Source organism: Enhydra lutris, unplaced genomic scaffold, assembly GCF_002288905.1.
Source record: "Enhydra lutris kenyoni isolate GAN:26980312 unplaced genomic scaffold, ASM228890v2 scaffoldscaffold18, whole genome shotgun sequence".
Taxonomy (NCBI): domain Eukaryota; kingdom Metazoa; phylum Chordata; class Mammalia; order Carnivora; family Mustelidae; genus Enhydra; species Enhydra lutris.
In genome coordinates this window covers 12,993,460-13,019,104 of record NW_019154102.1, presented here as the reverse complement: position 1 = coordinate 13,019,104, position 25,645 = coordinate 12,993,460, and the positions used below count along the sequence as shown (strand labels likewise).

Below are 25,645 nucleotides of genomic sequence, written 5' to 3'. Positions count from 1 at the left end.
GGATTTAGTTCCTGCGTGGGGCTCCTTGCTCCATGAGGAGCCTGCTGCTTCCTCTGCTTGCTTGTTCTCTGTGTCTGTCTCTCTCTCTTTCTCTGACAAATAAACTCTTCCTGGTGCACACCTGAGGCCTCTGACTCCCCATCCCTGTGTTAAATAAGTTAAGAGTAGGTTGTACTATTAAGATATCTTTTAAGTAAATAACATTAGAAATCAAACTTTCTCCTTAACTGTTACTCTATGTTGTAGTGGGGTGCAAGTTAAAGTCCTGTTTCCAGGAATACTTTAATGTTAAAATTAAATTGGAAAAGGATAATAGTATCTGATCTTGATTTAGAGATATTTTACGTAAACTTATTTCTTATAATGTTTATTACAAAATTACTTCTTCAGGGGTTTGTAGTTATGACCCATAAAAATAAGTTTGTGTGTATTGAGCTAAATGAACAACATAGTAATCCCTTCCGGTATGTTTTTATTTAAAAAATAACACGTTGGTGCACTTAACTAGTATAGCATTGAAGAACATCTTAGAAGATAATTTGTAATTGTTAAACCTATATTTTGTAAAATTGACAAAAATTAAAATTTAGGGGCACCTGGGTAGCTCAGTCGTAAAGCGTTCGCTTTTGGCTCAGGCCATGGGAACAAGTCTTGCATCAGGCTCCTTGTTCCGAGGGAGGCCTGCTTCTCCCTTTCCCACTCCCCCTGCTTGTGTTGTCTCTTGCTTGCTCTCTCGTGCAAGCACGCGCGCGCCTCCTCTCTCTCTCTCTCTCTCTCTCTCTGTCAAATAAATAAATCTTTTTCTTAAAAAAATTAAAGTTTGAAGAAGTAGTACACGAACATGATTGACATCATTTAAAAATTGCCAGTATTGCTGATGGGACTGGGATTTATTATTTGACTTTACTTTCAGCATTCCCCTCCCCCATTTTTTTTCCTTACTGAAGATTTATTGGCATGCTATAAAAGTGTTGAATAATTTTTTTTTTAATAGGAATTAAAAAATATGTTGTTGGCCTCATTATCAAGACGTCATCTGACCCAACTTGTGTAGAGGTAAGACCACTTTTGGAAATAAGTGAGAGATTGTAAAATAATTTAAATATTGAATCTTCAACTTAAATCTACTTCTGCCACAGACATACAAACATATGTGTAATCATTTAGAGTAGATCTGTAATTTTCTCAAATGGAGTTCTTTGCTTATATTCTTATTAAACCTAATTTAGACTTTGCTTTAATCTAAACTTTTTTCTTTTCTTAGAAGGAAAAGGTGTATATTGGGAAATTAAATATGATTCTTGTTCAGGTAAGCGTTTACTTGATTGATTGTTCTCCTTAAAAGAATTAAATGCTTCAGTTAGGTTGATTACTGGAACAAAATAGTCAAACCTTTATCAAATAACTAGACTAACATCTTGCAGTAATAATAGTTTTTACAGTAACTGTAATAGTTAAGCTACTATTTAACACTTGAAATTTTAAATTTTATGGTAGGAAACCTGAGATGTTTTAAACCGATCACTTTCGTGGCTCCAGTATGAATCAGACATGTTAACAGTTTTCTTATTTGCCCATTGACTGTGCATACTTCCTTTGCATGTCATCTACATTTTAATTCATAAATCATTCCTTTGAATTCAGCATTCCTTACATTGATTTCTATACTTAAGTCTTTCAGACTTTCTAAATAGTCTCGACTTCAAAATTTTATGTTTACATTTTTTTTTTGTTTACATACTTTTTATAGTATGACAAAAAATTGTCCTGTGAACATTAATTAATTGGTATGTGAGGAAAAAATAGATTCTTCTATTTAATAAGTTATGAAAACATTGGGTTTTCACTAAGTTACACTGGCTTTTATACTGAGGACATTTGTTGTTTGCCCTTTTTTTGGGAAGAGGGAAGAGTACAAAGAAATTAGTTACCTCTTATTAACGTGTACAGTTTAGGAATAATCTGGTTAGGAAAATCCCTGGTATACAAAATACACAGTACAGACTTGAAAGTCTGATACAGTCTATTAGATAGATTTTGGTCAAAGATGATTCCATCTCCCACTGTAATGCTATGTCTCTGTCGAATTTATACAAACAAATGTTGCTATATTTCAGGGCTCTGATACCACCCAAAGAAAATGCCTCTCCTTGTGCATCACCTTTTGTTGCTTAGAGTTTTATCTTGAGTCTGCTGAGGATAATTTAAGCATCTATATCTGGCTAATACTGATATGCATGCATATTAGTATGGCCTAGACCAAGGTGCATGGCTGTCTATAGTCGGATTTTGCAACTGTTGATCTCTAGTGTGAGTTCAAGACCCACATTAGGTCTAGAGATTACTTAAAATATTTAATAAAAAAAGAAAAAAGAACCAGACTAGTTCGATCAGCTGGGATAATTGACAGGAGTCCTGGGCATTTGAGGCCAAAATCTTTGTGTTACACTTTACCTAGTTTATTCCGTAGAGGATGGCACATTTCCTCTCTTAAGGGGGTAAGGGGGAGAAAATGAAAAATGGGTGTTACTTGCTCCTGCTTTTAGTATCACACAATTTCCTTGAAGTTTGTTTTGCCCTTGAGAAGTGAAATTAACTTTTCTTTTTTTATTTTAGATACTAAAACAAGAATGGCCAAAACACTGGCCAACTTTTATCAGTGACATTGTTGGAGCAAGTAGAACCAGTGAAAGTCTCTGTCAGAATAATATGGTGATTCTCAAACTCTTGAGTGAGGAAGTATTTGATTTCTCTAGTGGACAGATAACTCAAGTGAAAGCTAAGCATTTAAAAGACAGGCAAGTAATTATTTTCCTTTAGAATTTTCAGCTTATTTAAAGAAATTAAACTTGGAGGTTGATTATGATTTTTGAGAAACTGTTAATATGTTAAATTACTTTTGTTTTTTGGTACAGATGTAAATCTGGAGGCTTGAAAAGTGTGTGTGGTTAATAAGACAGGATGTCATACTTCATTATCACAGCAAAATAACTTTATACATCTTATGCAAAAGGAATATAGGTCAGGAGTTCCCAGAAACAATGCATTGAGATCTGTTTTTATATGGTGACTACTTACATAAAAATGAAGGAATTGACTTGGGTCCAAATGTCAACTGAATTGTTACCAGTCCTGTGTCTTGGAAATGTGCCACTCTATTTTCTTTCACTTAGTAATAAAAACTTTTTCTGATCTTCAGGGCGCAGAAGTATTTCACCTTTATATATTCTGACTTCAGAATTTACAATTTTGCTTCTGTTTTGATACATAAGCACATTGTAGGATTTGGGATATATATATAAAATACTGCCTCTCTTACTCTTAGTTTGGAGAGTTTTGTTCCAACTATCTTGATTTAAAAGACCAAATTGATTGAAGTCACTTGACTGGCTCAGTTAGTGGAGCATGTGACTCTTGATCTTGCGGTCATGAATTCAAGCCCCACTTAGTGTGTGGAGATTACTTTTAAAAAATTAATTTTTTAAAAATAATTGATTAAATTTCAAGTTAGAGTAAGGATGACAGAAACTTCAAAATGGAATTAATATGCTCTTTATAGCATTTTATAGGGGTAAACTTTGAAAGAATGATGCTACACATAGCTTTAGCAGCTTTGTAGCTTTTGATGAAGTTACTGATATTTGTGTTTAAAAAGAAGTGAGTCAAGTTTTTAATGACTAAATTCATGAAATTTTTTGTGATTTTGTTAGTATGTAAATCACAGTATTTCTGTGTGTCTTCTAAACTGGTCACTTTTTTTTTTTAGCATGTGCAATGAATTCTCACAGATTTTTCAGCTGTGTCAGTTTGTGATGGTAAGTACTTTTGATTTCTTTTTTTTTTTTTTTAAGTGATAATTATAGGAAGAGGATTATTTACAGGTGTGTTTTTGTTACAGGAAAATTCCCAAAATGCTCCACTTGTACATGCAACTTTGGAAACATTGCTCAGATTTCTTAATTGGATTCCACTGGGATATATTTTTGAGACCAAGTTAATCAGCACATTAATTTATAAGGTATAGTGAATACATCTCCGTTCTTATTACTGGATAGTTGTATATATTACTCATTTATAATGCCGTTTGTTATAGAAAACCATAACACATTTGTAGGCGTAACCAGTGTTGTTTCTAAGAAACTGTTCAGAAGAGCTTTTCTTTGGTTTCAGCTAATAATTCCTTGGAATGGTGTCAAAAATCTCAGGAATTCATGTGAACAACTGTTAAGGGATTTGATTTTAAGAATGTTTCTATACCCTCTGCCTTCGGCCGAGGTCATGATCCCAGGGTGCTCGGATCAAGCCCCACATCAAGCCCCACTTGATCCTCGGATCAAGCCCCACTCTCTGCTCAGCAGGGAGCCTGCTTCCTTTCCTCTCTCTGCCTGCTTCTTTGCCTACTTATGATCTCTGTCAAATAAAAAAAAATAAAATAAAGATGTTTCTATAAAGTGGAAGGCCTCAGGGTTTTTCCTGCTCCCCCCCCTTTTTTTAGCAGTAGGGTATAATACTTACATAGAATGGAACCTTAATTGCTCATCCAGAGATGACCAGTTACCAATTGGTTATATTATCTTTCCAGATGCTTTCTTGGCAGATAGAAGGAATAAATTTGTGTGCTTAATTGAGACCTTATTATAACTTAACATTTGAGATTTTGTAGTTCAGGGCTTGATGAGGTAATACTCTGTTCTAATATGTGAATATGATATTAGAGCTATTTTATTGGTAGTTCATAAAACTATTCACTATTGTCAGTGGTACTGCAAGGGAAACATTAAATAATACAACTTTTACACATGTAAGTATCAGGCCAGTGGGCGTATCCATTTTCTTAAGGTTTTTGATGCTTATCCAAATTGCCATATACTAATGGTATGCCATTTTTATATCTTCTCAGCATCAGAAAATGAAAGAACCAGTTTTACCATGTTTGTTAACATTTTGCCCATCTACTAAAAGGCTAAGCAGTTATAAATCTTGGATCTTTTTTAGACTACGATAAAACGTGATGTTCTTAAAAGTAATGTAATGGGGGCGCCTCGGTGACTCAGTGGGTTAGGCCGCTGCCTTAGGCTCAGGTCATGATCTCGGGGTCCTGGGATCGAGTCCCGCATCGGGTTCTCTGCTCGGCGGAGATCCTGCTTCCCCCTCTCTCTCTGCCTGCCTCTCCATCTACTTGTGGTCTCTCTCTGTCGAATAAATAAATAAAATCTTTAAAAAAAAAAAAAAGGTCATATAATGGTTCCTGGGAAAGTTACTAAGTGACTTTGCATTTAGTTGTTTGAAGACACATCAGAGGAAGCAGCATAGTTTGCTCCCACAGCATTTACTGTCTGTTGGGTGGATAATGAAATTTTCTCAAAATCTTAACATGCAAAACAAAATACCCATCCATTTATCTGGTATTTTCCCTTACACTCCCTGTTGTTAAAACCTTTATTTTTCTTAATTTGTCAAAGTATAACATGTCATTTAATTTTATGCTTGCTTTTTTTAATTTTAAAATAGTTCCTGAATGTTCCAATGTTTCGAAATGTCTCTCTGAAGTGCCTCACTGAGATTGCTGGTGTAAGTGTAAGCCAGTATGAGGAACAATTTGTAACGCTATTTACACTGACAATGATGCAGCTAAAACAGGTAATATAACACTCTTTAACAACTGACTAAACAATTTTAGTGCCTTAGAAAAAGTTGGGTTGGAGTTGAACCGTTTGGTACAACTAATTATAATAGATCAGCTACAGTGTGATTGTATATTTATTACATAAAATAAGAACAGGTAGAAATTTTAGTGAACATTTTGAAAATGCCTTGAAATAAAGATTCTGGGAGTGTCGTAATTTATTTACATAGAATTTAGAAGCTTGGAAATCTGGTTTTAATATTTGCTCTGCTTCTGACTTTGCCTCTGAAATGAGATTGTTCATTCATAATATTGATTAGGTATAGATGAAATTATTTAGAATGTTAATGATAATACTGCATTACTGTATGTGTTTATATTCCAGTGAATTAATTGAATATTTTTGTTTAATGATACAAAGGAAAAGTCTGATACAGGGAAAAATTGAGAAGATAAATTGTGGAACTCTTACTATTTGTAACATTTTAAAAAATCAAAAGCTAGAATACAAAAATACTATAAACAGACTAAGGATTTCTATCGAAGAATAATCTAAGTCTGTGGTTTATAATATTAGTAATGAGGTGATGAAATCTTAGTATTTGAAGGTAGTATCTTTTATTGGTTTTAGAATGCAGACTAATGGTCCATATTTAAACTTGTAGATGCTTCCTTTAAATACCAATATTCGACTTGCATACTCAAATGGAAAAGATGATGAACAGAACTTTATTCAAAATCTCAGTTTGTTTCTCTGCACCTTTCTTAAGGAACATGGCCAACTTATAGAGAAAAGGTTAAATCTCAGGGAAACACTCATGGAGGTAGGCTTTGTGGATCCTTTGGCTTCTGAAATTCTTTTGTATAATGAAAGCTCTTTCAAAAATGCCTTTATTCTAAAATGTCTACTCTTTTTTAAATGTATGTATCTTTGGGGCACCTGGGTGGTTCAGTCCAGCTTAGTCCTTTAAATGGCTGCCTTAGGCTCCAGTTGTGGTCCCAGGATTGGTCAGGCTCAACAGGGAATCTACTTCTCCCTCTGCCCCGCCCCCAACTCGTTTGCATTCATGCACTCTGAAATAAATAAAATCTTTTTAAAAAATTTTTAAGTGTACCTTTGACATACCTTCTACTTATTGTCAGTGCATAAAAATATGTGAATTCTGAATTACAAGCTGAATTTGTTGATTATGTGTTCTGCATAATGTCAGATCAATAGTTAATAATCAAAATTAAATTCCTAAAGGGTATTCAGACATTTCTAAGATGAAAAGTGTAAAGATGCTATTTGAAAATTGAGGTATAATGCATGAGACATAAAACTCTACCTGGAAGTGTACAATCTCACGTGACATTCACAGTATTGTCAGCTGTCCTCTATTCTAAAATATTTTCATTCATCTATACAAAATAATGTACCCATTAAAATAGTCCCTTATTCTGCTTTCTCCCAACCTCTAGCCAACCACTAGTTTACGGTCTATGGATTTTATCTGTTTTGAACCTTTCATATAAGTTGACTCCTAGTGTATGGTCTTTTATAATTAGCGTCTTTCACTTAGCGTGTTTTCAGAGTTCATTCATGTTGCAGCCTGTACCATTATTTCATCTCTTTATATAGCTAAATAATGGTCCATTGTATGGTTACATAATACTTTGTGTAACCAATCCTGAGTTGATGGAAAATTGGATTGTTTACACCTTTTGAATATTAGTACCAAATGTCCTTTAGTGTCCATACCTTTTTAGGGAACTTATTTAACATACATACTGGCCAGCAACTACATAAAGTGTTAAAGTTCTAAAGTTCTAGTACTAGGACTCTGAAGAAAGCACAGTTTGCTCTTTGAGAATTTCTAGTCTTAGATAAATAATGAAACCTCAGAGTTGTGTAAAATGAAAAGTGAATTTTTATTCCAGTAACAAGTGGAAAGCAATTTGTGGTAGGATGAAAATGTCTAAGGATTGTTTAAAACTGTTGGTTGTCTTTCTAGGCTCTTCATTACATGTTGTTGGTATCAGAAGTGGAGGAAACTGAAATCTTTAAGATTTGTCTTGAGTACTGGAATCATTTGGCAGCTGAACTCTATAGAGAGAGCCCATTCTCTACATCTGCTTCTCCATTGCTATCTGGAAGTCAGCATTTTGATGTTCCTCCCAGGAGACAGCTGTATTTGCCCGTGTTATCCAAGGTAATAAAGTAGGTGGTTGAGTGCTCTGCCTGTTCCTTGCTGTGATTTTGAAGACTAAATGAGAGTAGTGGGTTTTATTTTTATTTTATTTAGGCTTTTACAATATGTCCAAATAAAAGAGCTACAAAAAGAATCCAATAACTTCTCCATTTATGTTCAAAGCTAGAAGATTGAAAAGGATTAGTTTAAGAACTGTAGTTTTCAGGACAGCTGGGTGGCTCAGTCGGTTAAGGATCTGCCTTCAGCTCAGGTCATGATCCTGAGGTCCTGGAATCGAGTACTGCATCAGTCTTGCATTGGGCTCCTTGCTTGGCAGGGGAGTCGGCTTCACCTGCCTGCTACTCCTCCTGCTTGTGCATGCTCACTCTCTCTCTCTCACAAATAAAATCTTCTAAAAAAAGAACGACAGTTCTCCAAAGTGTGTCCATAGAAGTAGACTGCATCAGCACTACCAGTAAGTTTGTTAGAAATACAAATCACCTACCAATCTACTGAATCAGTCGCTCTCTGGATGAGAGACAGAAAACTTAATAGTATATGTTCATTCAAGATAATTAACATTTGGGGCACCTGGGTGGCTCTGTGGGTTAGGCCTCTGCCTTCGGCTCGGGTCATGATCTCGGGGTCCTGAGATCGAGCCCCACATCAGGCTCTCTCCTCAGCAGGGAGCCTGCTTCCCCTGTCTCTCTGCCTACTTGTGATCTCTCCCTCTCTGTTGAGTAAATAAATAAAATCTTTAAAAATATATAATTAACATTTGAAAACCATTGTTGTAGAATTACTTAAAATTTTTTTTTATTTATTTGAGAGAGAAAGTGAGCACAAGCATTGGGGAGGGGTAGAGGAAGAGAGGGAGAGACTCCCTGCTGAGCAGGGAGCTTGATGTAGGCTCATCAATCCGAGGACCATAGAACTAGGACATGAGTTGAAGGCAGATGCTTATTAACAGACTGAGCCACCCAGAGGCACCCCTAGAATTACATTTTTAAAATGTTCATATTCTTTTATATTGTGGGAACAGTTTTGGGAGTATGTTGGTCTAAAGTGTGAAGTGCTTAAACTTTTTTTTCCTACATTCGATGTGGCTGATTGCAAAAATGTAATAGATTTTTCTTGTTTATTGTTGAGTAGGTCCGTTTATTGATGGTTAGTCGTATGGCTAAACCAGAGGAAGTATTGGTTGTAGAAAATGATCAGGGAGAAGTTGTAAGAGAATTCATGAAGGATACAGATTCCATTAATTTGTATAAGAATATGAGAGAAACATTAGGTGAGTGAATAAATACTGTCAATTCAATCTTTATCTTTCTCTTTATAATTCTCTTCTGGGGTGGAAATACTTTTTTTTTTTTTTTTTTTTGAAATATTTAAAGAAATGTGTTATACTTTTCTGAATCTGTTAATAACCGCTTTTATTGATGTGCTGTTATTACTAAATTTTTTCGATTGTAGAGTTTTGCATTTGAACCTTTGGAACCTTTTCCCTTCCTTTGTAGTTTATCTTACTCATCTGGATTATGTAGATACAGAAAGAATAATGACTGAGAAACTTCACAATCAAGTGAATGGTACAGAGTGGTCATGGAAAAATTTGAATACATTGTGTTGGGCAATAGGCTCCATTAGTGGAGCAATGCATGAAGAAGATGAAAAACGCTTTCTTGTTACTGTTATAAAGGTATGCAAGTGATACATATGAACTGGAACTGTTAGGTAACTATATTGTATTAATATAAATGACTGAAATTGGTCTTATTTTACAGGATCTATTAGGATTATGTGAACAGAAAAGAGGCAAAGATAATAAAGCTATTATTGCATCAAATATCATGTACATAGTAGGTCAATATCCAAGGTTTTTAAGAGCTCACTGGAAGTTTTTGAAGACTGTAGTTAACAAGTTGTTTGAATTCATGCATGGTAAATCTTTTTAAATATATATTATTTAGCTATTAATTGAATAAAACAAAAATTTTTCTTGAAAATTTTTTTGAAAAATGTTTTTGTTTCATTAGAGACCCATGACGGAGTCCAAGACATGGCTTGTGATACTTTCATTAAAATAGCTCAGAAATGCCGCAGGCATTTTGTTCAGGTTCAGGTTGGAGAAGTGATGCCATTTATTGATGAAATTTTGAACAATATCAACACTATAATTTGTGATCTTCAGCCTCAACAGGTATGTAGAACACTAAGCCTTTTCTTAGAAGAGTAGTAGGGGTGCCTGGGTGGCTCAGTCGTTAGGCGTCTGCCTTTGGCTCAGGTCATGATCCCAGTCCTGTTGGCTTCCTGCTCAACAGAGAGTCTGCTTCTCCCTCTTCCATTCCCCCTGCTTATGTTCCATCTCTTGCAGTCTCTATCAAATAAATAAGTAAAATCTTAAAAAAAAAAAAAGAGAGAGAGAGAAAGAAAGTGAGCAGTATTGGGGTTCCTGAGTGGCAGCTCTTGATTTTGGCCCCAGTCCTGCTCTCTGGGTGATGAGATAGAGCTCACACTGGGCACGGAGCCTGTTTAAGATTCTCTCTCCCTCTAACCCCCAAAAATGTGGTTACCTCTTTTTTTCTTTTTTTCTTTTTTTTTTTTTAAGGTTTATTTGACAGAGCATACATGGGGTTGGGAGGGCTTGAGCTCAGGACTGTGAGACCATGACCCAGCTGAAAATAAGAATCATATGCTTAACTGAGCCACGCAGGTATCCCGTGACTACTATTTTACTCAGAATTTATGAATGGCGGTAGAGAGAGTGCCACCATTGGACTCAGTTCATGTGTCTGTGGTTAATTTTTTTTTTTTTAATTCCACTATAGTTAACATACAGTGTTAGTTTTCGTGTATAATATAGTGAGTCAGCAGTTCCATACATCACCTATTTTACCCCCACCCCCACCCACCTATTTTAATCCTCATCACCTATTTTATCCTTAATCCTCATCACCTATTTTACCCCCACCCCCACCCACCTCTGCTGAAGTGGTTAAATTTTCATAGTGGAGCAAAAATTGAGGCAAAAGTTTGTCAGGCTATTTTCCTGCCCAATGTAAGACTCAGACTCAAAAAATAGGTTCTAATACATACGTGAATTGCTTGTGTGTAGTTTTCCTTATGCATAAAAGTGAAGTGTCTGCCTTTTTACATAGGTCCATACATTTTATGAAGCTGTCGGGTACATGATTGGTGCACAAACAGACCAAACAGTACAAGAACATTTGATAGAAAAATATATGCTACTCCCTAATCAGGTTTGGGATAGCATAATCCAGCAGGCAACCAAAGTAAGTTCTACTCTTCTTTTCTCAAGTCCTAATGGAATTCAAGAAGACAATGTTGTTTACAGAAGTAGTGAAAATCATACTGTAACTGTATTTTGTTTTGTTGGTATATTGGGACTGTTACTCTATACTTAGTTATACTTGTAGGTATAAAGACTTTCTAGTTTTTACTATTTTTAATTATAAATGTGATGGTGGTTTGGAGTAGGGTGTGGGTAGTGTTTTTTGCTTTAGTAATTACAAAGATAATTTTCATGTGATAAATTTGGTATTTGTCCTTCACAGAATGTGGATATACTTAAAGATCCTGAAACAGTTAAACAGCTCGGTAGCATATTGAAAACAAATGTTAGAGCCTGCAAAGCTGTCGGACATCCCTTTGTAATTCAGCTTGGGAGAATTTATTTAGATATGCTTAATGTATACAAGTGCCTCAGTGAAAATATTTCAGCAGCTATCCAAGCTAATGGTAAGTTATTCTGAATTTTTGTGGAATGGTGAAATAAATAACAAATCAGTTCTACATTCACAGTCTTAGTGTAAGCATTCATTTGTTACAGATTTAAGTTAACTCTCCCAATGTCCAAATGACCATAGACCGTTATTTTTAATGAGTTGCTTATATCTTTCCCTTGTAAAATTACTCTTAGTTTATTTTCCCTTGTCTTTATGTTTTTGAGTGGTAAGTCAGAACTATTATATCTGAAGTACATGTAACTACCAGTGTAGAATTTTAGTTGTCAAGTTGGATTTCACTGGATTTTGTTTTTTAGGTGAGATGGTTACAAAGCAACCACTGATTAGAAGTATGCGAACAGTAAAAAGGGAAACTTTAAAGTTAATATCTGGTTGGGTGAGCCGATCCAATGATCCACAGATGGTATGTGAAATGTTACACTTTTTAAGTGAATGCTGTATTCTCTGATATGTGCATATAGCTCATTTAAAGGTAATTTAAATGGTAGGTTTGGCATTATCTTGCAGTGTCCTCTATTTTTCAGACTCCTTGAATACTTGAAAATACTATTATGTATACCATCTTCCTAAGAAATTGCTGTTAGTAGGGGACAGTAATGATGAGTAACAAAGTGCCTTGAGTCCCTTTTTCCCCTGTGGATAGTAAACATTCTGATGAAATGTTTTCTTCATGAAGTGTTTCTTCATGAATCTTCAGAGCAACTTACAAAGCTGTCATTAGTTTGCATCTGTAGTGAAAGTAAGGAAGGGCGGGCCTTCCCAGTGGAAGTTTTTTTTGTTGTTGTTTTTTGTTTGTTTGTTTGTTTCTAAGATTTTATTTATTTATTTGAGAGAGAGACAGTGAGAGAGAGCATGAGTGAGGAGAAGGTCACAGGGAGAAGCAGACTCCCCATGGAGCTGGGAGCCCGATGTGGGACTCGATCCCAGGACCCCGGGATCATGACCTGAGCCGAAGGCAGTCGTCCAACCAACTGAGCCACCCAGGCGTCCCCCCAATGGAAGTTTTAAGTCTGTTTTACTCTTCTTTCTTTTAGTTTTAAATCATTTCCAGAAAGTGATTTTTCAGAAACTAAACGAGGCTCCATATATGCCTCAACTTGGGAAAATGTGTTAGTACTTTGTTTAAGTGTGTATTTTTAATTTATTCTACCATTTCATTCTCTTCATCCTTGGAATATTACAAGGAATCCTGTCATGTTAATCTTCACTGTATGCAAATAAATAGTGGTTGATAAGTATACTGTTTATTTTCATAACTTTAAAATTTCAGTATTGTTCCTACAGATAAGGAGATACTTTTCAGGGAACTTGTTCAGAAAACAGTTACGGAATTCTCAGCATATCAAATATTGGAAGGTTTCGAACACATGTATTATGAGATCAGAACTTCACATTTGAAATTAGATGAATGAAAGGAATTGTGAAATTCATAATTACAATAGCTTGGGCAAATTTAGGAGTGTTCGCAATCATAAGAAGACAGTATCGTTTTATAGCAAAGATTTGTATTGAGGGTTGGGGCAGTGAATTAAATAACTCAAACTTTATGATCTTTAAATGGGGGAAGAATTACTGCATTTTAAGAGTAAAATGAGAATCCGTTCTGGTCTAACAGAACAAGTGGGTTATCTGAAAAATACTGTGCTTATCCTTAAAATTTTACTAGGCCTATTTTGTATAGTAGGACACTACTAACACTGGTAACCTTTAGTTAGAAGAATTATTATTTGTAATTATTGTCCTTGTCTTAATAAAGAACCTATTAAAGGCATGTAAGTTACACCTTAATATGACCCTGTTTATTGAGACTCATGGAAACTCAAGGTCTTTCTGGTACAATTCTAACTCCTTTTATAATAGTAAGTGGTTTTTACTTTTATTTATTAAAGTACTTACCAGGTAGCATTCACTAAGTGTAAAAAAACGATAATTGTGAATGAGTGTCTACTCTGTATTAGATATGAGCTGCTTGCTTTTTATAGATATTATTCATTGACAGAATTGATACAGTATTGGTTAGGACTCTGTTTCCTTCCTTTAGGCAAGTTATCCCACGTGCAGTACCCCTAGAATCCAAGTCCTGCCACAGTAATTTGGAGCCAGTCACTTGATTTTGGGCCCAAGTTACCTTTGTAATTACAGATTTGAACTCTGAATATGTCTGTGGATCTTCCCAGCCTATTATGATTTCTTGGTTTCTTTTGGTAGAAAGTTTTAATATCCAAAACCAAATTAAAACGTGGGATTTTCTAGTTTAAAGCAGATACTCAATCTAAATGTCAATACAACACTGATCTGTTTTCGAATGGTTAGCAGGTACATAGAATAAAACCTAAAAGTTTTTATTTTTTTAAATAGGTAGCTGAAAATTTTGTTCCTCCTCTATTGGATGCAGTTCTCATTGATTATCAGAGAAATGTCCCAGCTGCTAGAGAACCAGAAGTGCTTAGTACTATGGCTATTATTGTCAACAAGTTAGGAGGACATATAACAGCTGAAATACCTCAAATATTTGATGCTGTTTTTGAATGCACATTGAATATGATAAATAAGGTATGTGATTTACATTTCAATTATGGGAAATTCTGTAGTATATATCCTTTAAGTTAAAAGCATAAATGATAGCTCTGAGATTAGCATAAGGTTTTTTTTGTTTTGTTTTGTTTTTTTTAAAGATTCTATTTATTTATTTGACAGATCACAAGTAGGCAGAGAGGGAGGCAGAGAGAGAGGAGGAAGCAGGCTCCCTGCTCCCTGCTGAGCAGAGAGCCCAATGCGGGGCTCCATCCCAGGACCCTGGGATCATGACCTGAGCTGAAGGCAGAGGCTTTAACCCACTGAGCCACCCAGGCGCCCCTAGCATAAGTTTTAAGCTCTGGAGTTCAAATATTTGAACTTCTAGACCAGAGAAATACTTGCCTTTTGTTTGTTTGTTTGTTTGTTTAAGATTTTATTTATTTGAGAGAGAGTACAAGCATGAGTCAGGGGAGGGGTGGAGGTCACGGGAGAAGCAGACTCCCCACTGAGCAGGAAGCCCAGTACTGGATCTCAATCCCAGGACCCTAAACTGACTGAGCCAGACACTAAACCAGCTGAGCCACCCAGGCACTCCAGAAATACTTTTTTAAAAATTTATAATTTAAAAGATCTTGGAGTACCTGTGTGGCTCAGTCAGTTGAGCTTCTTGACTCTTGGTGGTCTCAATCTCCAGGTTTTAAAATAAAGCCCCATCTCCAGGCTCTGCACTTAGTGGGGAGTCTGCTTAAAGATTCTCTCCCTCTGCCCCCTCCCAAGTACACTGTCCCCCTCCTCAAGCAAATAAATCTTTAATTTTAAAAAGATCTTAACAAAATAGTAAATAGAGTGTAACATTAAAATAGCAGCTAGCATTTAGTGATAAGTTGCTGCATTTTAAGCATTAAAAATTTAGTGACACTGTCCTGGGATCAAGCCCCGCCATTGGGGCGCTCTGCTTCGTGGGGAGCCACCTTCTCCCCCTCTTTTATTTTTATATATATATATTTTTTTTTTTTTTTTCTAAATTTTCATTTATTTATTTGACAGACACCGTGAGAGAGCGGACACAAGCAGGGGGAGTGGAGAGGGAGAAGTAGACTCCATGCTGAGCATGGAGCCCAATGTGGAGCTCAATCCCAGGACCCTGGGATCATGAGGCAAGGCAGATGCTTAATGACTGAACCACCCAGGCATCCTGAAATGGGAAAATACATTAACCAAGAAGGGAAAGTGTAGATAAAAGTATACAAATTTACACAGCAGCTAAAAAATTTTCAGATCTGTATTAGTGATCTTGAAGTCACTCATAACATGGTAGTAATAGTCTCAGTGTAACTAGAAAATGTGATGTTCTTTGTGTGGGTTTTGAGGAATTCTCTTTATAATGTGACCTTCATTTTAGTAATTCATTTGTGTAATAATTGGTAATTTCATCTTCCATGGGACTCAAATTATATTGTCTTCAGGTTTCCTTCCAGTCACGAGGCCACATGGCTTATGAGGCCCACTAACAACTCCAAACCTTTATACTAAATTAGGATTTACTTTTTCTTTCTTACTTAACATAATAAGGCATTGAAATATTTTGTTCTCACCATTTGTTTTTAGGACTTTGAAGAATATCCTGAACACAGAACGAACTTTTTCTTACTACTTCAGGCTGTCAATTCTCATTGTTTCCCAGCATTCCTGGCTATACCACCTGCACAATTTAAACTTGTTTTGGATTCCATTATTTGGGCTTTTAAACATACTATGAGGAACGTTGCAGATACAGGTAAATACACATGTCCTTTTACTCATTTGCCCTACCAATTCACACACTCTTAGAAATAGATGTGTAGGTATAGTCATATAGATAACACTTGTTGTCAGGGTTTTATTGGAGTGCATCACTTACATGTGTAGATCTAAGTAAATCCTAAAAGCAGTTGAATCCTCTCTTCCATAGTTGAGTCCACAGGCAATCAAGTTTTACAAGGAGATGGGTGTAAAATTCAAAGTAGAGCGATATCATGTCTCCACATCCTTACAAGTATGTCCTTTTTCCCATCTGCTTTTCCTTGGTGCCAGTAAGGGTCAAAACAAGGATAAAACACAACATTTTAGCAAGAGAGGTTTTTATTTAGTTTTTAAATAGAAATTGGTTTGTGTAACAGATATGTACTTGGTAATGCTGTTTTCAGAGTTGATTTGGAGAGAATTGACTAAACTTTCAGAAACAGTGGAATGTTGGTAATAGTTACTACTTGGTAGTCTCTATCTAAGCAGGTATAGTTGCTAGTTGAACTCCCATTACTCAAGAAAATTTAGGCAAAGAATTGTTAGTCATTAGTGGAGGGGGGTGGTAAGAATGGTTTTTGAATCCAAATAGTGGAATAGGAATTCTGTATGAATGTTTCTAGTCCGTAATAACTTTGTTGGTGTTCTCTACATTTTAGGCTTACAGATCCTTTTTACACTCTTACAAAATGTTGCACAAGAAGAAGCTGCAGCTCAGAGTTTCTATCAGACTTATTTTTGTGATATTCTTCAGCATATCTTTTCTGTTGTGACAGACACCTCACATACTGCTGGTAAGAATATATAGCCATGGAGGCACCTGGGTGGCTTATTGGGTTAAGCCTCTGCCTTCAGCTCAGGTCATGATCTCAGGGTCCTGGGATCGAGCCCCGCATTGAGCTCTCTGCTCAGCGGAGAGCCTGCTTCCCCTTCTCTCTCTGCCTGCCCCTCTGCCTACTTGCGATCTCTCTCTCTGTCAAATAAGTAAAAATAAAATCTTAAAAAAAAAAATCTATAGCCGTGAAAATGTTAAGTGTTCTATTTGTTATTACTGCCTGTTGCAGTTAATAATGTTCTTTTTATCAACAGGTTTGACAATGCATGCATCAATACTTGCATATATGTTTAATTTGGTTGAAGAAGGAAAAATAAGTACACCGTTAAATCCTGGAAATCCAGTTAACAACCAGATGTTCATTCAGGAATATGTGGCAAATCTCCTTAAATCTGCATTCCCTCATCTACAAGAGTAAATATGCTTTTTAATATCCGCATACATTTTTCAGTTAAAAAAAATAGTGATTATTTAATTGTTGTGTTTTGATTTGCAGTGCTCAAGTGAAGCTCTTTGTGACAGGGCTTTTCAGCTTAAATCAGGATATTCCTGCTTTCAAGGAACATCTTAGGGATTTCCTAGTACAAATAAAGGTATGTGTTTTGTTTGCACTGGAGAAATATTATTAAGGCTAAATATGATTTAGTTGTTGCATTGTAGAATTAACCACTTTTTTGGTAAAGCAAAATGAATGATACTCAGGCTTACTAGTCCTAGACTGATTCAGAGTGAAAAACTACGAATTTGTAGTTGAGAACAAGCTGGGTTTCAAATGTTTTTGGAAAGTTGTTATTAATATAATTCATTTTAGATGATATAAATGTCTTGGAATATTGGGATTACATCCTGCAACTCATTCTTAAATTGCGAAATATGGGGAAAGAAAGACTCTTTGGGAATTTCATACCCATTTTGTTATGAATCCTTTAGGGAGTTAAGAGAAATAAGCAGATAATCAACTTGTTACTGCTGTTGTTACACAATGCTTCATTTAAATTTATGGGAAGAGGGATTAATCTTATATTATTTTCTTTTAAAGAAATTTAGAAGTAGGGAGGGCTGGGTGGTTCAGCTGGTTAAGTGTCTGCATTTGGCTCAGGTCATGATTCCAGGGTTCTGGGATCAAGTGTCGGGTAAACCTCCCTGCTCAGTGAGGAGTCTACTGCTCCCTCTGGTGGCCATTCTGCTTGTGCTCACTCGGGCTCTCTTTCTGACAAATATTTTTTAAAAAATTAAAAGAAGAAATTTAAAAGTAACATAGTATCTACAAGTGCTTAATGGATTATGTTAACCTGACAAATAAGAATTGGTCACATACATGACTCAGACTGTGAATATATTAGCTAAGTTGTAAGGTAGAGATTGCAAAGGAGAATGAGAATTACCTGAAACAGTTATAAAGTCTTATCACAGTGTAGCTAAACTTTATCATTAATTGTAGGAGAAACAGCTTTTTAAATCTCCTGGCTTATGAAGCGTATTTTTATATGACATCAGACTGTACCTCTTTTAATAACCTTTTTTATCCTCAACTAACATCTTTGGTTTTAATTCAGCTACACAGAATTGTATCAGTATACTATAATTTAGGGACACCTGGGTGACTCAGTTAAGTGTCATGATATCTCCAGGTTCTGGGATTGATCCCCATGTGGTGTCGGGCTCCATGCCTAACACAGAGCCCGTTTGTGCCTCTCCCTCTGCTCCCCCTGTGCATGTGAGCGCTTGTTTTCTCTACTACCTATAATCTTTAAAAATGTATGTATATACACTATAATTTAAACCCAGCCAGTTGAAGGATAGATTTTTATCATCGTTGTAAACAAAACAGGGAGGTATTTATTTGTCTTGTTTTGTGTGGGGTTTTTTGGGTTTTGTTTGGGTTTTTTTTCCCCCCCTCAAAAACAGCTCATTTTCCAAAATTGAAATTTATTATGTTAATACCTCAACTATTTTGTTTTCACAGGAGTTTGCAGGTGAAGATACATCTGATCTGTTTTTGGAAGAAAGAGAAACAGCCCTTCGGCAGGCTCAGGAAGAGAAACATAAACTTCAAATGTCTGTCCCTGGCATCCTTAATCCACATGAGATTCCAGAAGAAATGTGTGATTAAAATCAGAAGTCATGCTGGTTTTTTTGTTGTTGTTGTTGGGTTCCCCCCCCCCGCAACTCTTGTTAGCAGAAGAAAACAGCATCTGGATATTTGTCGACCAAAATGATGCCAATTTGTAAATTAAAATGTCACCTAGTGGCCCTTTTTCTTATGTGTTTTTTGTATAAGAAATTTTCTGTGAAATATCCTTCCATTGTTGAAGCTTTTGTTTTGGTCATCTTTAGTTTGCATGAAGTTAAAAATTAAGGCATTTTTAAAAATTTTACTTCATGCCCATTTTGTGGCTGGGATGGGGGGAGGAGGCAAATTCAATTTGAACATATACTTGTAAATTCTAATGCAAAATTACACAATTTCCTGTAAACAATACCAATTTTTAATTAGGGAGCATTTTCTTTCTAGCCTGTATTTCAGTCTAGAAGAAAAGATAATGAGTAAAACAAATTGCATTGTTAAGAGGATTCTAGTGCTGCATTGTCTGAAGTTAGCACCTCTTGGACTGAATCGTTTGTCTAGACTACATGTGTTACGAGTCTGTATGGCAAGTTTGCAGCAAGATCATGTGCATATCATCCCATTGTAAAGCGACTTCAAAAAAATATGGGAACACAGTTAGTTATTTTTACACAGTTCTTTTTGTTTTTGTGTGTGTGTGCTGTCGCTTGTCGACAACAGCTTTTTGTTTTCCTCAATGAGGAGTGTTGCTCATTTGTGAGCCTTCATTAACTCGAAGTGAAATGGTTAAAAATATTTATCCTGTTAGAATAGGCTGCATCTTTTTAACAACTCATTAAAAAACAAACAAAACAAAACTCTGGCTTTTGAGATGACTTATACTAATTTACATTGTTTACCAAGCTGTAGTGCTTTAAGAACACTACTTAAAAAGCAAAATAAACTTGGTTTACATTTATTTTTCTTTATTGGCTCAAAATTATTCCTACATTAATGAAAGTGATTATATGTGTTTAAAGTATTAGGTAACATTAAGTGAAGTTGGACACTGTTGATAATGCAGATATAACCTCTGGGGTTATTGGGAGTAAAGGCACAGTTGGGTTACTTGAACATGGCTCTGGTTCCCAAGAAACAAATTCCTTCTTTGGCAGTTTACCATCCTTTGATCTTTATTTGCAATCAAAAAGCATCTTCCCTTGGTGTTCCTGGTTAGGAATTACCTGTAACAGATTAAAGAGAATGAGAACCCAGGTGTAAGAAGCTAGTGCAGATATTCTTAATTGTATTTTTGTCTAATATAACCCTTGGAAAGTTGCCTTAACCCTTTAGGAAAGGTAAGAGGAAGGGGGGAAATGTATAGATTTCCTATAAAACATGAAAGGGGGTAGAACTAAGGGAATAGAAAAAGGAAACTAGTTTGGGTGAACCTGTTTTCAGAGGATTGAATCTAACCTATAAACCTAGACTAAAACCCAAGCATTTGAAGTGCCTTGTGTTCATGCAGAGTCAGCAATTTTGTATAATTACTGTACTCCTCTAATTTTTATAGGCTTTGGCAAAACCATTATTTCGGTAGAATATAATCCTGTGTGAAACTTCTTTCTAGAACAGTAAATGGTAAGACTTGAAATATATTCAAAGAAGAACATTGGAAAACTTTGTTTCAAACTTTAGCTTTGTTCATATCTTTGATTTGGTCCTGTTAATTACTGGTTTGGGCCTCAAAACCCCTTAAAACAGGTTTTGTTGGATCAGCCAAAAGTTTAGGTTCAGATTGATTGGTCTGTTTTGAATTAGCTATGAAATGCATATGGTTGCTTTTGAATAGCTGTCACCATTTCTGTCAATGATCATACACAATTTTCTTATCTTCTAGCACATCCATCCTCTACCCCCTTGCTTTATTGGTATGTTCTAGATGTTGCAAGAAAACAAGGCTTGGCATGGAAGCCAGAATAGTCTGCTTTGAATTTAGAAATGATTGGCAACTGGGATTCAGCCACTGCCTAGAGTAAATTTACTTTCTTTTCCTTTTTACGTTGTATACAGGCCTCAGGACAATGTTAAAAAAACTGGTAATTGTCCCTCAATATATTCATTTGTGTTAATAATTGAATCCGTATGTTTTAATTGGGTTCTTAAGCTCCCTAGCTGACGACATTTCCCAACCTCCCTTAATAACCAGGTTTAAGTCTTGTGACTGAAATGAAAGCAGAAGTGATGATAAACTTCTGGAGAATATGGATATGATGGTAAGAGGTAGAGCTACTAGACCATGAAATGGAAGATGATAGAACACCTCCATTTCCCCTTCTGACTCTGTTACTGTCATGTATTTTAATAAATTATGTGATTTATAATACTGTACAATATATATAATTACAAAATTTTGAACTTCACAAGACAAATGTATACCTTGAATAAGAGTAATTATAGCTATGGCTTAAAAGAATCCTTTAATGTTTATATAAGCTAAACACATTCAAAGAAAATACATAAATTCACTGAATTAGAAACTTAAGATTCAGGTTTTCTTTACACAAAGTTCTCCTCAGAGGTACATTCTATCCCATAATTTAATCCCATATATGAAGCTTCTGGGACTTGAGCAAAGAGTTTTCACCAAAACCAGAACAGTGTTATCACATTAAATCTAGGGTGGGCATTTCTGGCTTAGTTGTACATTGGTCATATTCGGGACACCCTGAAGGTATTTGAGAGCAGAGCACACTGATAACTGGCCATTTCACATGTTTGGCATACTGCATTCTAACTCCTGGGAACTAGTCAGTCTCAGGATTGTCACAGATTGGGAGGAAGACTAGGATTGCATAGTTAAGTGGGTCTGAATCCTGGTGTAGGCAGTCAATTGGGGAGTTTTGGGTAAGTCACTTGAACTTGAAAAATGGTATCACAAAGCTAAGTCTCCTTGATGGTTGTGAGGATTTAGATATAAATATGACTGACACCATACTTTACGGTGCATTTTTCTTTATTCAGATCTTAGCTTCCCTGAAAATTGGAGTGTATCTTAACAATTGACGGCATCTCAGTTTCTGGTGGCACCACAATGCCACTAACATGACTTTGCTTGTCCACTTGTGAACTTAATCACAGCTGTTGGTGTGCATTAGTTTAATTGCTAAGTGTCTTTAAAAGGATAGTTCAACATCAAAATGTTACTTCTATGTACAGAAAGGCACACAGAAGCCGTAGGACATAAACTTTATTTAAGGAAATCTTAATTGTTAGAAAGATAACCACAATTTTGTATTTTCTTGCAAGTGGCAGCTGAGTTAGATCTTGGGACTTAAGCAGGGGAGCTGCCTACAAGCTGTAATGCAAGGAATTGTCTACCAAATTACAAACAATACAGTTTGATGAAAGTGTGGCCAGATTGATTTAATTTCAAAAAGAAACTGCTACAACCAATTCATGGCATTTCACTGGGTTATCAATTATGTTGTCCGAGTTGGCAGTGTTTTTTGTTCTTGATACATCTTGAGATTGATGTCCTCTTAGATTTGAAATAAACCAGTAAGTAAGCCAAGTAGGAGTTAAATCTTCACAGGCTTTTCCTTACCCCAGTCTAGTTAATTTGTTAGGCTTAACTATGATACAGATGTCCCATGTTTGATCCCAACAGAGATAAGCAAGGTTGGAGTTTGAAAAAAAATACTAGAATACATAGAGGAAAGAATTGGTCTGATTTTTTTTTTTTTTTTTTTTTTTAAAGTAAGAATGGGGCACCTGGGTGACTTAGTTGGTTAAGTGTTGGGACTCTTGCTTTCAGCTCAGGGTTGTGAGATGGAACCCTGATTGGGGTCCACTCTGAATGTGGAGTCAGCTTGAGCTTCTTCCCCGCCCCTGCCTTTGCTCCTTCCTCTGTTCACTTGTGCTCTAAAATAAAATCTTTTTTTGAAAAGGTAAAAACAAATGAAGTGTATCTAGTTATTAATTATATAGTGTTTTTTTTAAGTAATCTCTGTACCCAACATCGGTTTTGAACTTAAACCCTGAGGTGAAGAGTCACATGCTCCTCCACCAACTGAGTCAGCTGGGCACCCCTATAAGTAGTACTTTTGATAAGTACTGTTGTAAAGTTTCCTTTACCATCTTTTGCACTTTCCATTTCTCTGAGACATTCTGAGTAAATTCAGGAGATTAACAGTAATTCCATAATAATCTAGTCCATGTTCAGGTTTCCCCAACAGTTCCTGAAAATGTCGTTCATGGCTTGTGTTTTTTAGGTTCATGTGTTTTGAATTGTATAGTTACTGAGTTGTGGGTTTTGTTTTTTGGTTTTTTTTTTTAAGATTTTATTTATTTATTTATTTATTTGACAGCGATCACAAGTAGGCAGAGCAGCAGGCAGAGAGAGATGGGGAAGAGGGCTCCCTGCCGAGCAGAGAGCCCCACACGGGGCTCCATCCCAGGACCCTGAGATCATGACCTGAGCTGAAAGCAGAGACTTAACCCACTGAGCCACCCAGTCACCCCTATAATTACTGAGTTTTTAATTTCTGTGATAACTTCTTAAAATTTGGTTATTCAATTTGTTTTTTAAAATAGTGTCTTTTCATTTTTCCCATGAATTACAGCATAGTGTGTATTTTATAGCATCCATTACTCAGATTGACAAAAGCGCCCCTGACCTATCTCCCCACTGGTAACCTTTAAAATTTAATTCTCTCGACCCTAAGGGAAAAACATTAGCTTATCGGGGTTTCACTTTCTGTGGTTCCAGTTAACTGGAGGTCAACAGCAGTCCGGAAGCAGGTGATCCTTCTGACCAATCATCAGGTCAGTAGTAGCCTAGTGGTACGTCACAATGCCTGCGTCATTTACCTCCCTCATCTCTTCACATAAGCATTTTGAGATCATGTTATCACAGGAAGGGTGAGTATAGTACAATAAGATAATTTGAGAGACCACATTTATTTTAATATAGTATAAGTTTATAATTGTCCCATTTTATTGTTAATCACTTCCTGTGCCGAATTTAGAGATTGAACTCTAGGGGTGCCTGGGTGGCTCATTTGGTTAAAGCCTCTGCCTTCGGCTCAGGTCATGATCCCAGGGTCTTGGGATCGAGCCCCACATCAGGCTCTGCTCAGCAGGGAGCCTGCTTCCTCCTCCTCTCTCTCTCTCTCTGCCTGCCTCTCTGCCTACTTGTGATCTCTGTCTGTCAAATAAATAAATAAAATCTTAAAAAAAAAACCTGAACTCTATCATAGGTATGTATGTATAGGAGAAGACAGTATATAGATTCAGTACTGTGTGGTTTCAGGCATCCACTGAGGGGTCTTGGGACATATCCCCACAGATAAGATGGTACTACTGTGCATTTAAAAGAATTTTTTTTTTTTTTTAAGATTGATTTTATTAGACAGCAAGAGCGGGGAAAGGGGATCAGGTTCTATACTAAACAGGGAACTCTCACTCAGGCTCCATCCCAGGACCCTGAGATCAGGACCTGAGCTGAAGGCAGATGCCTAACCGACTGAGCCACCCAGGAGCCTCTGTTATAAACATTTGAACTTGTTTTTTGTTTTGCTCCATGTAACAAAAAAAGTAATAATAGTGACAATGTTTATTTTGTGCTTGTGTCAGTGAAGTCCAGAGTTAACCAACATAGAATTTGTGAAGCTCAGCTTTATTATCACTAGGGTTCTGGTAATTTAGGAATTTTTTGTATCCTTGGCACCTGGATTAACCCCAACTTCAAATATAGCTGCAGGAGTTTCAAGTACTGTATCTGCATTCTAGACAGCAGAGAGGAAGAAATCTTCCCCTTTTAAGACTTGAAAGTCTCAGGAACTGATAGAACACTTTCAAGTACCTGCCCATACCCCACCTAACAAGAGAAGCACAGAAATACAGTCTTGAAGCTGGATGCATTACTGTTGTGAATACAATTGGCATTCTATTTAAGGAAAAGGCGAAGAGTAAATTGAAGAAACTTAACAGGCTTTACCACAAGTTCAAAAAGTCTTAAGTGAAAATAAAGGACGAAAGGCAGTTGACTTAATGGGAAAAGCAAAATCTTCCCTAGCATTCAAGTACTAATAATGCCAAAGAAATTGTTCCTGTGGCGGTGACAGCTGCCTTTGTCATTCACTGACCACAATTTGAAAAAAAAAAAAAAAAAATCCATCTATACAGGGTAGCAGACAAAACCATTTACTTGTCTTTGTTGCTAATTGCTGTGTGCAGTGGATTTTCAAGACAAATAAAAGACTACGAAAACTAATATCCTGACTTTACAAATGAAAACTTTAAAGTGTCCTAAAGGAGAGGAGAAACTACAGCAGTTGAGAGGGGAGAGTCGTGTCTAAGAGTTGGGAAAGTTTAGTTGGGAAATCTTTCATTTCCATTGAAGGGGGTGGGCTCTTTTAGAAAAATGGATATCTAAAATTCCAAACTCCTTTCTGTGATCCACTCCTGATTGACCTAATACCCAAACAGTACTGCTGCTCTCACTTCTCTGTTAGGATACCTGAGAAAATTTTATCTTTTTCCCAAGAGTTTGCCAACTAACTAGGTCTTTCTTTTCTGACATGGAAGCATTTGCTCCACTTTCAGAAATCATTCTTTAGGGTGCGTGGCTGACTCAACTGGTGGAGCATGTGACTCTGGATCTCGGAGTTGTGAGTTTAAGCCCCACATTAGGTGTAGAGATTACTTAAAAAAAATTCTCCTTTGTCATCTTCACTCTAGGAGGATTTCTTAGGAGCCTACTGTGAGTCAACATGCACTTAATTTATTAAGTCTCTCTTCTCTTAGCCTGTTGAACAAGACCAGAATTTTGTTTTGTTTTTTTAAGGTTTTATTTATTTATTTGACAGAGAGAGATCACAAGGCAAAGGCTTAACC

The 25,645-nt window shown here is 36.2% G+C and overlaps 1 protein-coding gene across 1 annotated transcript in view; it reads left to right on the top strand.

Annotated features, from left to right (window-relative positions):
- LOC111147983 (exportin 1) overlaps positions 1-19,724 on the top strand; it is a 47,600-nt gene extending 27,876 nt beyond the window's left edge. Inside the window, exons 5-25 of the mRNA XM_022504320.1 lie at positions 995-1,056; positions 1,265-1,309; positions 2,617-2,798; positions 3,767-3,815; positions 3,899-4,018; positions 5,512-5,640; positions 6,292-6,450; positions 7,621-7,818; positions 8,950-9,088; positions 9,315-9,496; positions 9,582-9,738; positions 9,834-9,997; positions 10,956-11,090; positions 11,373-11,556; positions 11,861-11,967; positions 13,923-14,117; positions 15,690-15,858; positions 16,523-16,657; positions 16,953-17,112; positions 17,195-17,291; positions 18,665-19,724. Of these exons, the coding sequence (XP_022360028.1) occupies positions 995-1,056; positions 1,265-1,309; positions 2,617-2,798; positions 3,767-3,815; positions 3,899-4,018; positions 5,512-5,640; positions 6,292-6,450; positions 7,621-7,818; positions 8,950-9,088; positions 9,315-9,496; positions 9,582-9,738; positions 9,834-9,997; positions 10,956-11,090; positions 11,373-11,556; positions 11,861-11,967; positions 13,923-14,117; positions 15,690-15,858; positions 16,523-16,657; positions 16,953-17,112; positions 17,195-17,291; positions 18,665-18,811 (2,915 nt within the window). The 3' untranslated portion in view covers positions 18,812-19,724. The remainder of the gene's footprint in view (positions 1-994; positions 1,057-1,264; positions 1,310-2,616; positions 2,799-3,766; positions 3,816-3,898; positions 4,019-5,511; positions 5,641-6,291; positions 6,451-7,620; positions 7,819-8,949; positions 9,089-9,314; positions 9,497-9,581; positions 9,739-9,833; positions 9,998-10,955; positions 11,091-11,372; positions 11,557-11,860; positions 11,968-13,922; positions 14,118-15,689; positions 15,859-16,522; positions 16,658-16,952; positions 17,113-17,194; positions 17,292-18,664) is intronic.
- Positions 19,725-25,645: the final 5,921 nt, after the last annotated feature.